We start from the raw sequence: 13,676 nt of genomic DNA on the forward strand, positions 1-13,676 counted from the left end.
GTCGCTTTGTGACTGAGGCTGCGATGGAATACATTTTCGCTGGTTACTTTAGCCGCAACTTGGACTTCAACTTCTAGCTAGTGGAGGAGGGTATCCAGGTAGGGAGCCAGGTGGTACATTTCTATGCTCAGGCGATAGTCAAAGATCTCAACATTGGGCCAACCTCCACCCTACCATGCATGCACCACACCGCTAGAGTAGAAGATCCAAGAGTGACAAGTGGTTAAGCCCTTCAATAGATCATAATCAACATTTAAGACCTATCTCCTTTCATGGTAATGTCTTTGTACAAGGATTTTACAATAGGATACATGTATAAAACTCCCACTCCCACTCCCCCTCCAATCTCTCATGTCAAACCCCACCTCCGCCCCCCTCTCGGTGCAGGGCACCTTTCGTGCAGTTTCATCCCCATCTCTCCTCCTCACCAGATGATGTGGTGTGTTGGCTACGACGAGCAGGACAGCTCTGACATGAAGGGAGGCGGCTGAGGTGGCTTCAAGTCTAGGCAGCTTTGACGGCCTTGGCTGCGATGACAAGTGGTCATGACGGCTTCGATGTTGCCGGCTATGGCGGTCGGCTATAGGGGAAAGTGCCCAGTACAGCTATGGCGACCTCAGATGTGGCCTTGAGTGGTTGGGACAACTTCGGTTGTGTGGCTACGCTGATCCGGATCTTGTTGCGTGGCAATGTGGATGGCATTGGTGTTCCCTCCGATGTATCGACCCGGTTGGCCATTATCGTCGCAGCCATGCTTCTATGTAAGTAGCGACATGGGTGACGCCTGTGGGCACCACATACCTTCCTGGAGGCGATGTTGGGATGCCCAATCTCTCATTTGTGTCATGGGTAGACTCTCCGGGTGAAAACCTTGTTTTGGATGTCCAGAATAGTGATGGATTCATTATGTCACAACTTCTTGAAGACATCGTATTGGAGGTTCTCTGATGGTGGGATATTCCAGTGGCGTTGTCCCCATCGGACGGGTTCGATGGCAAAGGTGCTAGTAAGATCTGGTGAATGAGAAATCTACGGCTCAGATACTATCTGATGTTTTATTCCACTTTGGTTCAACATTGGTTAGTCGATGGTAATATAGGAGTGAAATTCAACCGACAAAGGATTGGTTGCTGGTTTTCGGATAGTCTGCTTTTCTGGTTTGAGGAAGACAAGAAATACGTATAACTTGTAATCCGTTGGTAGAGACAACGGTTATGCATACCCTAACCAACTATAGATATAGAATTATGTCTTTAAGGTGGTATTCTTGGTAGTTTTCTACTACCTCCGTTTCAGGTTATAAGACTTTCTACCATTGCCCACATTCATATAAATGTTAATGAATCTAGGCACACATATATGTCTAAATTCATTAACATATATATGAATATTGGTAATGTTAGAAAGTCTTATAATATGAAACAGAGGAAGTAGTTTATAATCAAGCTATAATTTTGTAATTCGCAATTATTCGACCTGCAAACACATAATAATTGATTGCAACTTCTACGAAGTAAAGGCCAGAATGAATTCCATTATGTTAAAAAACATATTTGCAAAACAGGGCATCTGACCATTGTTCCATGCATTTTGCCATATACCTATAGTAAAGTTCGTCACACATTTGAATCTATGGCGTGGAAGAGAATTTTATTTGATGAGCAATTAACGAAAGGACAACACCTATGACTAGAAAAGTTTTGCTATATGCCTAATTGTACTGAACATACGGTTGCTAGCTAGAATGTTTCTAAATGATTTCGAGGCTTTGAGCTATATACATCTTCAAATGAATTGAAGTCCCAATTTCAGTATATGCTAAATACTTGATGCATGTCCAGAGAAGAATCACATGGACGGTGTTACCTTTTCTATTCATAAATGTACACCTAAATCTTCCTGCTTCTCTTGTATTTGTATGTGTTGAACTTCAATCTCACCAGAAACTGAATTGGTGGGGAATGGATCTGAAAGGTTAACTTTTCTGAAAGCCAAGTAGATCAGAGCAGCAATATAGGCTGCCATGAAAGGGAAAACAAGGCTGCTAATTATTGCATTAACAACCCTTGGAAGGTCGCTATGAACAAGCCAAGCGACAAAGCTAGTACAGAAGAAATAAATATTGATTCCAATAATCACCAATGACAGTATCCACGCGATTCGGATAATCTACATAAAAGAGTAAAATTCCCAAGAGTTAAGAAGAATGAGTTCAATTTGATGACAAATGTATGCCATTTTAAGACAACACAGGGAATAATGAAAACTATGGTGTTATTGAGGAAGTAAAAGTTATTCTATGCAATAATGCAAATTATGTTGAAGATTTCCGATTATCTAGTAATTAAATGGAAATAATTCTTCAAGTAACTGTGATTCATTTGAAGTAAAACCATTGTCTAAAAATATGGATGCAGAATATAATAACACAACAAGAAACGTTACTACCTTGAAATTACTCTCACTCTAGAATTTGAACCATAATTATATACTCCAATGTTTACTGAAACACCATGCTATGAGGTAATTTTACAAATTGAAAGCTCTAACATAGTAACATGCATTCGTGATCAGCCTACAGTTCTAGTTGAGATTTCAAATCTCATATATTCACTCTTACAATGGGATATATGTAACGCCCATGTTCCAACATGCACATGAACCTAGACTTGATACACCAGAACTCTACACATGGATAGCCATATAGTAGTTCTTAGACTATCATAACAAAGTAATTAAATTATATGTTGCTACATTTGGTCCCTAGTTGATATAGTGTTTCATTCTAAGAGTATAACTATGAAAGAATTACCCATAAATCATTTTGATATGAATGAAAGACATAGATTTGCAAATATATTTCAACCATAGAGTATCAGACAGGGAAGAACCAACAATCACCACTGTCTACCAACTCCATTTTATGCAAATAAAGATATACCTGGCTGGAACTAGAATCTAACATTATTTTTTCTTTCTGTTGCCATCTATACACTAGCTCGTATTTGCACCCCTTTTCTAAAAAGCATTGGCATGTTATTAAGTGGAAAAATATATTATATATATATGAGAGATGCTAATTATTATTTATCCAATGATTTTATGGTTTACATGTTGGCACATAAAAATAGCAGCAGGGACATCAATTTATCAATAAGAGAAGCTGGGGAAATATTGTGTGTCAAACTCAATGCAAAGTGGACACTGAGGAAATGGGGGTATGTGCACAAAAGAAAAATGTTCATGAAAAGGGGACTATCATGCTTATAGCTTCTATTTACAACTGTTTAGAAAAGAGGAAAAGAGTCTGCTAATTAGTGTTTTTTCCCAGCACAAACTACTTTAGAGTTGTATAGTTACCAGTGGTAAGTAAGGCGTATAAGTTATTTACATATGTACAGCAATAGCTGGTCACAAAAGTGAAATGAATTGTGTAAGTGGCAGTGGGGAGGTTGAAGAAATTTGGTTGGTCAAGGCCAACCCACTGCACTGTATTCCTTTCCATGAGTGCTTATTTGCCCTTGGCACATTCACATGTTGAGCTTGGACCCACATGTAACTGAGAGAATGAGGGACGTGCATATCAACTTTTAGGGGCAAATAAGGTTCTAACATTTTGGTTTTTTATTGTTCCATCTGTAACTTTTAGATGCCCTGGTAAGAGTGTATCATACAATAATTTGTAGTGTACGATCCTACATACATCTAGCACAAAAATATCTTTTTTCTTAATTTACAATTATCCGCTAACATACATAAGGGCATTTAGATTTCTCGTAAAAGATATTTTTCATGTTATATATATATCATAAATTCTCTAGGACATAATTATACATACAAACTAAATGAAAGTTATGTAATGGAAATGGACTATGATCGTGTCCAAAATGACTAGTATAACCAAACAGATAGAGTATGTCATAAACAAATTGAATAGTAAAAACTGTTTTAGCAAGCTTACAGATGTTGCATTCTTGTATGGTCCTATATTTGTGCAGCTGCTACTGAATTTAATGAGTGGAATTAGAGCAAACGGCAGCACAAATGATAGTACAATCTGCATCACAAAAAATCACATTACAGAACATATCATAATTATTACACTCGTTTAATCTATGGATTTTAAAGTTCCTATTAGTGAAATATAATATGTTTTATTCAACATTGTTTGAATTTTTGTGTCATTGTGCCTATACCTAGCTTATGTTAGTTGATAAGAAGAGATTATCAAGAGAAATTACCGCAGCTATGTTGATAATTCGATGCACTCGTAAAGTACCACCAATGCTGCAAATTATCAAACTAGGTAATAAGGTGAAACAAGGAGCAACAAGATATATGATGCACTTTCTCATTCCGGAGAAGCCCTGTAACAACATTTGGTAAATCTTGCATGAAGAAATTTAGGGAGGAAAAAAATACAGAAAATCCCCATTTGGATACTGATATGAAACTAGAGCTTGGCCAGATTTCTATCTATTACCAGTTGTAACTAAATATTTTAACACAGAAGTTACATTTCAATTTTTCTAAGCAAAGTTACATTTCAAATTCAGTAGGCATGCAATTAGCTCGAAATATTATTTGGTAATATTGAGATGATACATCTTCTGAAGGTATGTACTACTAGGTTTATCCTTGAGGCCCTAATCTAATCTACTCCAGTAATTAGGTAAATGTACCTGCATGATGTATTGGCCAGCATAACTCGTAGCCACCATGCAGCTCTGTCCAGAAACTAATAAGGCCACACCATACACAGTTGAACTTGATTTTCCCAAAATATTCTGCATCACAAACATATCAAAGATAGAGAATGAGGAAGAACTAGTAAAATGGTACACTTTACTAGTTTAGGTTTCCGTTTATATAATTTTGTGGCCTGGTGTTTCCTTTTAGTTGTGAAACATGTATACAGTAAGATTACTGCATGTATTGCTACACGTTCAGTATTGCTATTTAGCTCCACAATACTAAAATACTGTCAGAAGTCAGAACCCCCTAAGGCTTATAGTTTTCAAATGTAAGGTCAATGACATCCTAAAAGTGTTCTATTGAATACAAACCTTGAGTAGTACATAAGTTGAATTCAATGTTAGACTGCTGCACGTGCTTGTGTCGGCAAATGAGAGATTGTTGGCACATATAGTACCAGATATTGATACAATAGCGACATTTACAAGTAGTGCAATGAACAGAGCTAATGCATTCTCAAGCAAGAAGAATGTAGAAGCATCCTGCAAGAAAGTGAATTCAAATTATATTACGAAGAAATAATGACTGTTTGAACAGAAATATAAAGAGCTAGAAAAAGGGAAAAAAAAACCTCCTTTTGAGGATTGTCATAGACTTTCTATAGAATACTGAAATACTGAAATTATTAGGTAGAGTTCATTGTACTTAAAAATAGAGTTTTTCATGTTATATATGCTTATTCATTCATGGTTGAAATTCCTCAATAATAACATGAAAGTAAACGAAAACTTTTGTTCAAATATGCTATGTCTCATACGAAAATGAATAATCTAGAGGTACTGGTATAGAATTATAGCCCATATACTAAGGGGCACTGGACAGACAAAATCAACATCAGTTTAGAGAAAAAAGTAAAAAGAAGTAGCCTATTCCAGAGGTTAAAAATTAATTTTAATTTTAACATAAAAAATATCCTTTTACCTTGCGTCCTTTGGAAGTATATGGCATTTTTCTCGTTAGCACCAAAGAAGAATGTAGGAAGAGATTATGCCTAATGTTATAAAAGAACAGAGCAAGTTAGTGAAATATACCTTTTGCTTTACATCTGACGGGGTAGCCACAATAATACCTTTTAAAGAGTGTGAAAGACCTTTCAAAGGTTTTTTTTTTATATAACAGATATATAACTTTTAAATTAGTAAAACCTGAATTATAATCGTTAACTAATTGAAAAAAAAATGAAAATAATGATGTACAACTAAAAAGTAGTGGCAATGAAAAAGAAAATTCATTTGAATTTTCAGAGACAAAAGTATAATCATAGTTCTAAGATAATCATTAAAATCATTTAATGTGGGAGTGATACTTACGGAACAACAAGAGAACCAAACATAGCAACCGCATCTGAAGTAGAATAATCCCCTTTGGGCCTTGGGATAAAAAGCCCCTCAATTACCCCACCAGCAGGAGGATTAACTTTGCCAAGTTCCATAAAAAAGCAAGTAGCCATCACCAACATAAGAACTGATATAGTGAACTCCATTTTCCGAGCCTACAAATTAAAAGGATGATATGCATGTCAATCTGCTGGCTGATACAATCTAAAACATATTTTACCTTTCATAATGTTAATAAGGTGGAAATAATGTACAAAAACTATATACCAAAAAAAAAAAATGTGTGATCTCTCTCTCATCGAAATTCCCATTCATTCAACTATCTGAAATGAATGCCAGTATTATTTATCTCAGATAGTATATAGTTATTTCGGACAGTAGAATGAATGGGAATATTTTGTATATATTTTTTAGCGGAAATTATTTTAAGTACAATTTTGCATATTCCATTAGTGAATGTCCACTTCTCACACATACCATTTATTTTTGTGAGATCAGGTTTATGCCACTTCTATCAAGCCACATTTTGCTTATGCCATGGAGGTTCTGGCTGATTCAGTCAAAAACCATTGTCTGTCAACTGACTATTTTGCCACTGTCTTCTGCAGTGTATTTTCTCCCTCGTCTTCTTTCACATTCTCTACGCTCACATCAGCTTTCTCTACCTCCACCTCCACCACCAGTCAACGCTGACAAGTTCCTCCATATTTGGATGCTTCACAGCACAATGGCGTTATCCTCCATTTTCTCCATCCTTCAAGGAAAAGGTCCTGGCTAATGCAGGTGGAGAGGGAGGAAGCAGAAGATTCACGGAGGGCAGTGATAGTGCAGGCTGATGAATGTGGGGAAATGTGGCTTGATGGAAGAGTAGAATCAACAAGAAGTCACAAGAATTAGTGACAAATATGAAAAGTGGACATTCACCGTTGACAAAATTTTCCTTTACTTTTTTCCTGAAAATATCATATTTAGTGAGCTCCTTAATTGTGTTTTTTTATTGAGTAAATTACACTAGCGGTCCTTAAACTTGTAACGAGGTTTCACTTAGGTTCACGAACTTGCAAAACGAGCATCGAGATCTCTAAACTTAGTTTAATGTATCATCCCGGTCTAAAGCCTCGTTTGACCGTGGTCTTGCCTACGTGGCATGCCACGTGGACGATGACATGTATTTTTTTTTATTTTTTCTCCCTTCTTCCTTCTTTTTTTCTCCCTTCTGCCGCTGACAGCCTGTCAGGGCCTCACTACTCTCCCCTCCTCTCTATCCTCTCTCTTCGGCCAATTAAGTGAGACCAGTGTTGTGGATAACGGTTGGTACGGCTGTATATTCGGACGTCAAAATGGTGGCGCTGACCTCTCCGTCACGTTTTAGCAAAACGGTGTACATTAGTCATTTCAGGATGTATAATCACCATCATTAGCGACTAATCGGCCGTATCCGACTAATCGGCCGAATAAACGGGCCTAATCACGTGACAAGGCAAGCCCAGCCAGGCCACGATAACTATACTGGCCCATTAGTTATGTAACCTAGCACTATATAGCTAACAGAACGTCGTTTGCAATCCCAAAATCCTCGCAGCTCATTCCTACCGCTACAACCTGCAAGTCTATGGTTAGTTCTTTTCATCTAAACCTCTTTCAAATCCAATCTACCATATTTTTATGTCGAGTTAATGTCATGTTATCCTTATTTTTATTTAAGAATAGTAGGTATATATGTAGTTATATGCATTTATCTGTCAAAAATAATAAGCTATTATGATTTATGAGTTATGTACATATATTTGTCCAAAACATTAAATTTCCGTCAAATTCCGATTACTCATCCGTACTCCGATTAATCGTTTAGCGGTACCCTCTCCGTCCGACATCCGTATTCCGTCATCCACAACACTGAGTGGGACGGGCGGCCGGCGACCGAAGCGGGTGACAGGCGGGTCGAAGCGGGGCAGCCGGCCGGCAAGGTTAGCTAGGGGGCGGGTAGGCCGGCGGCGGCAATGGCTTCATCTCCGCCACCGAGCTCGCGCGCTCCATGGCCAACACCTCCCCTGGCACGCACGGCCGCAGTCGGCGACCCCTCCCCGGGCGTGGTCGGCGACACCTCCCCCCGCGTGCCCGTGCTGCTCCTATCCTCTCCGGCCGCCGCCCGTGTACGCACACCGCTCCTCTCCTCCCGTCGGCCGGCGCCCGCGCACACGCGCCGCTCCTCTCCTCCCGCCGGCCGGCTCCCGCGCGCTGCTCCTTTCTCGTCGGCCACCCCGCCCGTCGCCGCTTCGGTCGCCGGCGAAAGTGAGGGAAAAGTAAGGTAAGAGAGGCCCTGCCAGTACCTGTCAGTGGCAGAAGGGAGAAATTTTTTTTAAAAAATCCATGTCATCGTCCACATGGCATGCCACGTAGGCAAGACCACAGTCAAACGATGCTTTGGACTAGGATGATACATTAAACCAAGTTTAGAGATCTCGATGCTCGTTTTGCAAGTTCGTGGACCTAAGTGAAACCTCGTTACAAGTTTAAGGACCGCTAGTGTAATTTACTCTTTTTTATTTTATAAGCAGAGAAAAATTCTTACCCCATATCCTTGTAACCCGAGAATTAGGAAAGTGCATGCCCCACATGCTAGGACACCGGCCCAGAAAGGGATGTGGAGTAGCATGTTGTAGGCTAAAGCAGTTCCTAAAACTGCACAAAGACCACAGAAAGCACCATGAACCTTGAAGAATTTAAATACAGAAGATAAAACTGTAAAGTTCTGTAAGATTTATAAAGGAGAACTGTAGTGTATAGTGCAGATCTTGTAAGCCTATGTCAAGAAATAGATTATAAAAAATGTGATCAAGATAGATAAGTTAACTGGCACACAAGAAAATAACTCCCACCAGTTACATAAACATGTTATCTTGGACATTGACATGGTCTCCATAGTGCAACATTAGATGGTAATTTCTAATACAATATATTTATTATAAACCAGCAATATAATACTATAAGGAACTTTCCACAACAAATCTATTTAGAAAGAAATATGACAATTTAAAGTTTTGAAAGTTTGACTTAGCACATGTCCAAATTGATTTATGTGACCAGTGGGAGTATTTGATTAAGAAATAAAGCAAGATAAACACATGGAAACCCTATACCGTGAGAGTAACATTCTCATAAACCACACTATTGGTGTTTCTATCTTCAAAATATAATTAGAGTTATATGCAATAATCATCAATATTTTAGATAATGGAATATTTTATTATCCCGGCCACTGCACCCAGAGATGGACAAAGCCATGATCACTTATTTACAAGTTTTCCATGCCAAGAAGAATAAACCAAACATAAAGCAACATGCTACAGATGTTGATGAAACACAAAATTTCAGTTCGCTTACAACCTATTGCTCAACCACCAGCCGTAGTTATTGAATAGCTCTATTAAATTTATAATTCAATAAAACAAACTCTGCACAAGGAAGTTCATTCAAAATATTAACCTAATTTATGGATTACCCCCATGGTTTATACATGGACAACAAATATGCTGTAAAAGAGGATACTATTTTTCCAAGTAACAAGTAAAAATAGTATTTCAACTTTTATAGAAAGCAAAGACAAACAACAAATACTGATACATACCTCCTGGTATAGTGGCAGCAATAACACCAAGCTCTGCTAGTAACCATAGGCAGTACTTGACATACTTTGGATATTCACCCATGCACAACTCAGCGAGGTGCCTTCCTACAATATATTTATATGGTAAGTTTCATAGAACATGTATTTTTGTCACCAGCTTGATAATATGGGTAGTTAGTTTCACCTGTAATGATACCCAAATTTGCTGCCAATGATTGTACAGTCAACACAAATATGAACCCAAATAGGAGTACCCATAGCAACTGAAAATTTTAAAAATGAATGAAGGAGAAGTGAGATGGCAAATCTACAATCAATTGACAAAAATGTATAACATAATATTCCACAGAAATTTTGAGAGCTTTATACCGAATATCTGTGGCTGGATCCAGCTACCAAATCAGTCTGCACTGTTCCAATTTTCAAAGTGAAGTAGTTCAATATATTAGTACTAGAAAAAGAAAACGGTGGTATATGAGCATGTCCTGCCTAGGAATTCTAGTGGTATCCATCCATGTTCCTTGATCCTATTGTTGAATTTACCAAAGCCATTTATGACTTAAAAATGTCTTTTTCTCACCATGCATGGATGGATGGACACAAACTGGTGAGCAGAGACAGGCATAGTTCTAGTCCAAGGAAGATTGAAGGACAAAGGGGACTTACAGTTACTAGGATCAAGGTATGCGATGGAGATAACAAATCCAGGACCAACATGTGCAAGAAATCTCTTCCAAGTGGGTGCCTGCTCTCACAGATATAAATTACTAAATGGACTCAAAAAGTTCTGAAAAAAAAAGTTGCATGTTGCAGTATTTACAACTTAAATATTTTTTCCCTGGTGGAATAAAGTTCAATTGTCTTGTAATAGATGGTTTTACACTGTTTTAAACATTAGTTTTTCCCTAACCAGTTAATCTTTTATGTAGGTAATGCATATATCAGAGAACTACAAGTGAAATATTTTTCTAAAATTTGGAAGACATCTAATTTTAAAAATTCAAGAATTGTTTGATCCTTGAGCTAGATTGCCACATTAGAGCCATGTTAATCAAAGCAACTCTAAATTTGGGCCAAAGTTGAAAACTGAATGAAATACAAGTTCAAGGGTATATACTTCATGGTTTTGAAGTTTACGATCGATAATTGTTTAACTCTATGAAAGATCATGATAATAAAATGGTTTTTTTCTTTTCTTTCTTTTTTCTCGAAAACGTAGGAGAATTGTGTTTCATTTCATTAAGGGGAAGAAAAAACAAAGTAGAAAATATTTACAAAGTAGGAGGACCCGAGCCCTCCCACCGAGACCCACGCACCCAAGACCACACCGAGGAGCGCTAACTGCCTAGGTTAGCCATCCCACTGAGGAGCTTTTGAAGTGCCAAAGCTCCTGCGGAACACCAAAGATTACTCTTGTTTTCTACCACTTGCAAGACCGAGACACCCTCGCAATTTTTGTTGAACCCATGTTATAGTAGGGGTGAACTGTACTTTTGCGGCACTAAATAGAGAAAAGAACATGTCACTGACAAATGACGGTATAAAAGGAAAGAAAAGCCATTGTCTGATATTATATTGTGAAATTCATGTTCGTCGATGGTATTTTGTAGAACACAACATTTGTTGATAGCATATTGTAGAATAAGTCATAATACAAAGTCAGCTACACCAACGTGAAAGGAATGACACTAAAATCTCAACTCGGCAATACGCGAGTGAGTTGAATTGGCTTACTCCTAAATTTTTTTTTGGGGAATACGGCTTACTCCTAAATTGAAGCCCAAGAGAAACATGCCTAACCGATGTCGGTTGATAATCATTATTGCAAGAAAACATCCTTGCCAACTACTCGAAGAATAATCAAACCATGGCAAAACTAAGTAATATACCACAAAAAGGGTCTATTATTTTGTAACCAGACGAAGAGATGATACGATCTACGGTCGAGCCAACAGATTTCCTATACAAAATATTCTAGCAAAGCCAAAAGTCCTCATTGTTATCAGAAATTTTGATTAGTGCCTGTTTCTATCCCCGTTTGAGGAAAAGTCTGTGCTAATTTTACAAAGCAGAGTACATAGAGATCATCAACCGTACATATTCATTTCAGAAATCAATCAAACGGATATTCCTCAGATGTCTGAATTGGCTGAGGCAATCGTGCTACACATGGTTTGCTTCCTACTTGTGCGGACAGCAGGAGAGAAGAAGAAATTGACAGCAGGCAGCCTAGCAGAGGAGGAAGAAAGGAAGAAGAACAAACTAACCTGGACATCGCCGTGCAGACCGCCGTGTTGCCGCGACGGCGAAGCCCCTGCGGCTGCGGCGACCTCAATCTCAATCTCGTCCCCGCCACCGCCGCTGCCGCCACCGACGGCCGCGACCCTCCCGCTACCGTTCACCCTCCCGTGCTGCTGCTGCTGCTGCTCGTGCTCCCTCCCGATCTTCGCCCCCTCCTCCATTGCTCTGTCTCAGTAGCGCAACTAGTGGTGGTGGTGGTTGACCATTAACCTGAACCTGGCGAGGCCAGCACCAGCTCCGGTTGCCGCAAGAAAAGCAGCAGCTGCCTGCATGCAATACGGGTCAACTCCGCGATCCCTCTGCATATCTGTACTTCTCCCAACGTACACTCGGTGTATTCGAGATGCGACGCAAGCATCGAGGACGAAAGTCGTCGGCTTGGGGGCAGGAACAGCACTCACCTAACCCATTCCCTCTCTCAAAACCCCCTCCAACCCAAACAAATGCCCATTGTTTAATGCCCGCCGATGGCCTCTCGCTTCCGACGTACAGCTCCCCTTGTACGGCATGATGCGGAATTGCGGATTACTGGTGCAATCGACGGTACGGATCGAGGTGGTGCGTCAATTGGACATTTGGATTGCGGAGGAGGCTGACAGCGACCGGATCCGCGGGGTCCATTGGGGGCGCCGGTGGGTGCGCGGTGTGCGTCTCTCACAGCTGGACAAGGCCGCGACAGCCGGCCGGGCGACGTACGGCAGGCAGTCCGGATCAGCTTCTTGCTCTGCTGTGGATAGAATATAGATAGGGATCGCGACAACCAGTTGAGGACAAATTGTAAACGCCAAAAATTTACAAATGCCGTCGATGTCTTCGGTCTCTCTAGAAACTCGACAAGAAAGCGGCGACGCTGGCCGCAGGCTCCGCAAGAAGGCGGTGTCGGCGCCGACGAACCTCACGAGGAGGCGATGAAGATTTGGGGATTTTGGGACGATGGGTGCGCTGATTGGTTAGGAGCGATGACGGAGGGGATCGGGGTGATGCGGCTATGAGGCGTAGACGGATGGATCGATGAACCCGTGGACATCGTCCCGGACGGTGCATGAAGGGTGAGGTCCTGTAGTACTGTAGCAGGCTTTCTGGGCTGAGAATCGTCGAAGCTGAGAATCGTCGATTCACTGTTGGTAGTGGGTCACAAAAACTAAAGATTTAATATGATCTCGGTGCCCTATATTGATAATAGTTGAAAACAATCTGAATCATTATCTGAAGCGTTCAGATTTTTTTTTCTACCACCATCCCACTTAACTGTAGTAGAAATATTTAGGGGCATAATTGTTAAAAAAAGTTACGGAGGGGTAAAATCATCCTTTAAAGTTGACTAAACTTAGCACTTCCCCTCAATCAGCCGTCGCATCCGCCACCGATGCCGAGCATCCGGTGTCTAGTGTCTCCTCCCCACCAACGCCTCCACCACCAAAAAATTGCTTATCGTACCCATTCATGTTAGGACGCTTGATCAAGGCGCATGCCCGATCTCCACTTCGTGTAACCAAACCGGTTAAGTCATGTATAACTTATCTGGACTCCACGCCATTTCACGCACCGGATATTCGAAGTGTTTACAAAAAACAAAACAGAATTTACTGCAGCAAAACAAAACTGCAAAAAGGAGACCACATCTACGTAAGGGTAAGGAACCAATTTTGACAAAC

The 13,676-nt window shown here is 40.0% G+C and overlaps 1 protein-coding gene across 4 annotated transcripts; it reads right to left on the bottom strand.

Annotated features, from left to right (window-relative positions):
- Positions 1 to 1,499: 1,499 nt before the first annotated feature.
- LOC4324486 (metal transporter Nramp4-like) lies at positions 1,500 to 12,982 on the bottom strand. Of its 4 annotated transcripts, none has more exons than NM_001406115.1 (13): positions 11,988 to 12,490; positions 10,387 to 10,465; positions 10,090 to 10,130; positions 9,905 to 9,983; positions 9,721 to 9,825; positions 8,665 to 8,774; positions 6,066 to 6,247; positions 5,677 to 5,746; positions 5,067 to 5,237; positions 4,683 to 4,787; positions 4,242 to 4,367; positions 3,962 to 4,057; positions 1,500 to 2,169 (listed from the first exon to the last, which is right to left on the bottom strand). In NM_001406115.1, the coding sequence occupies exons 1-13, from the start codon at positions 12,180 to 12,182 to the stop codon at positions 1,876 to 1,878; spliced, it is 1,653 nt and encodes a 550-aa protein (NP_001393044.1). In that variant the 5' UTR covers positions 12,183 to 12,490; the 3' UTR covers positions 1,500 to 1,875. The 4 variants fall into 4 exon arrangements, with proteins under 4 accessions (NP_001393044.1, XP_066164408.1, XP_025881715.1 ...); XM_066308311.1 differs by having other exon boundaries at positions 1,632 to 2,169; positions 9,721 to 9,821; positions 11,988 to 12,982; XM_066308293.1 differs by lacking the exon at positions 1,500 to 2,169 and adding an exon at positions 3,222 to 3,559 and having other exon boundaries at positions 11,988 to 12,982.
- Between the last annotated feature and the right edge of the window lie 694 nt (positions 12,983 to 13,676).

The sequence above is a fragment of the Oryza sativa genome, chromosome 1, assembly GCF_034140825.1.
Source record: "Oryza sativa Japonica Group chromosome 1, ASM3414082v1".
In the NCBI taxonomy this organism is placed as follows: Eukaryota; Viridiplantae; Streptophyta; class Magnoliopsida; order Poales; family Poaceae; genus Oryza; species Oryza sativa.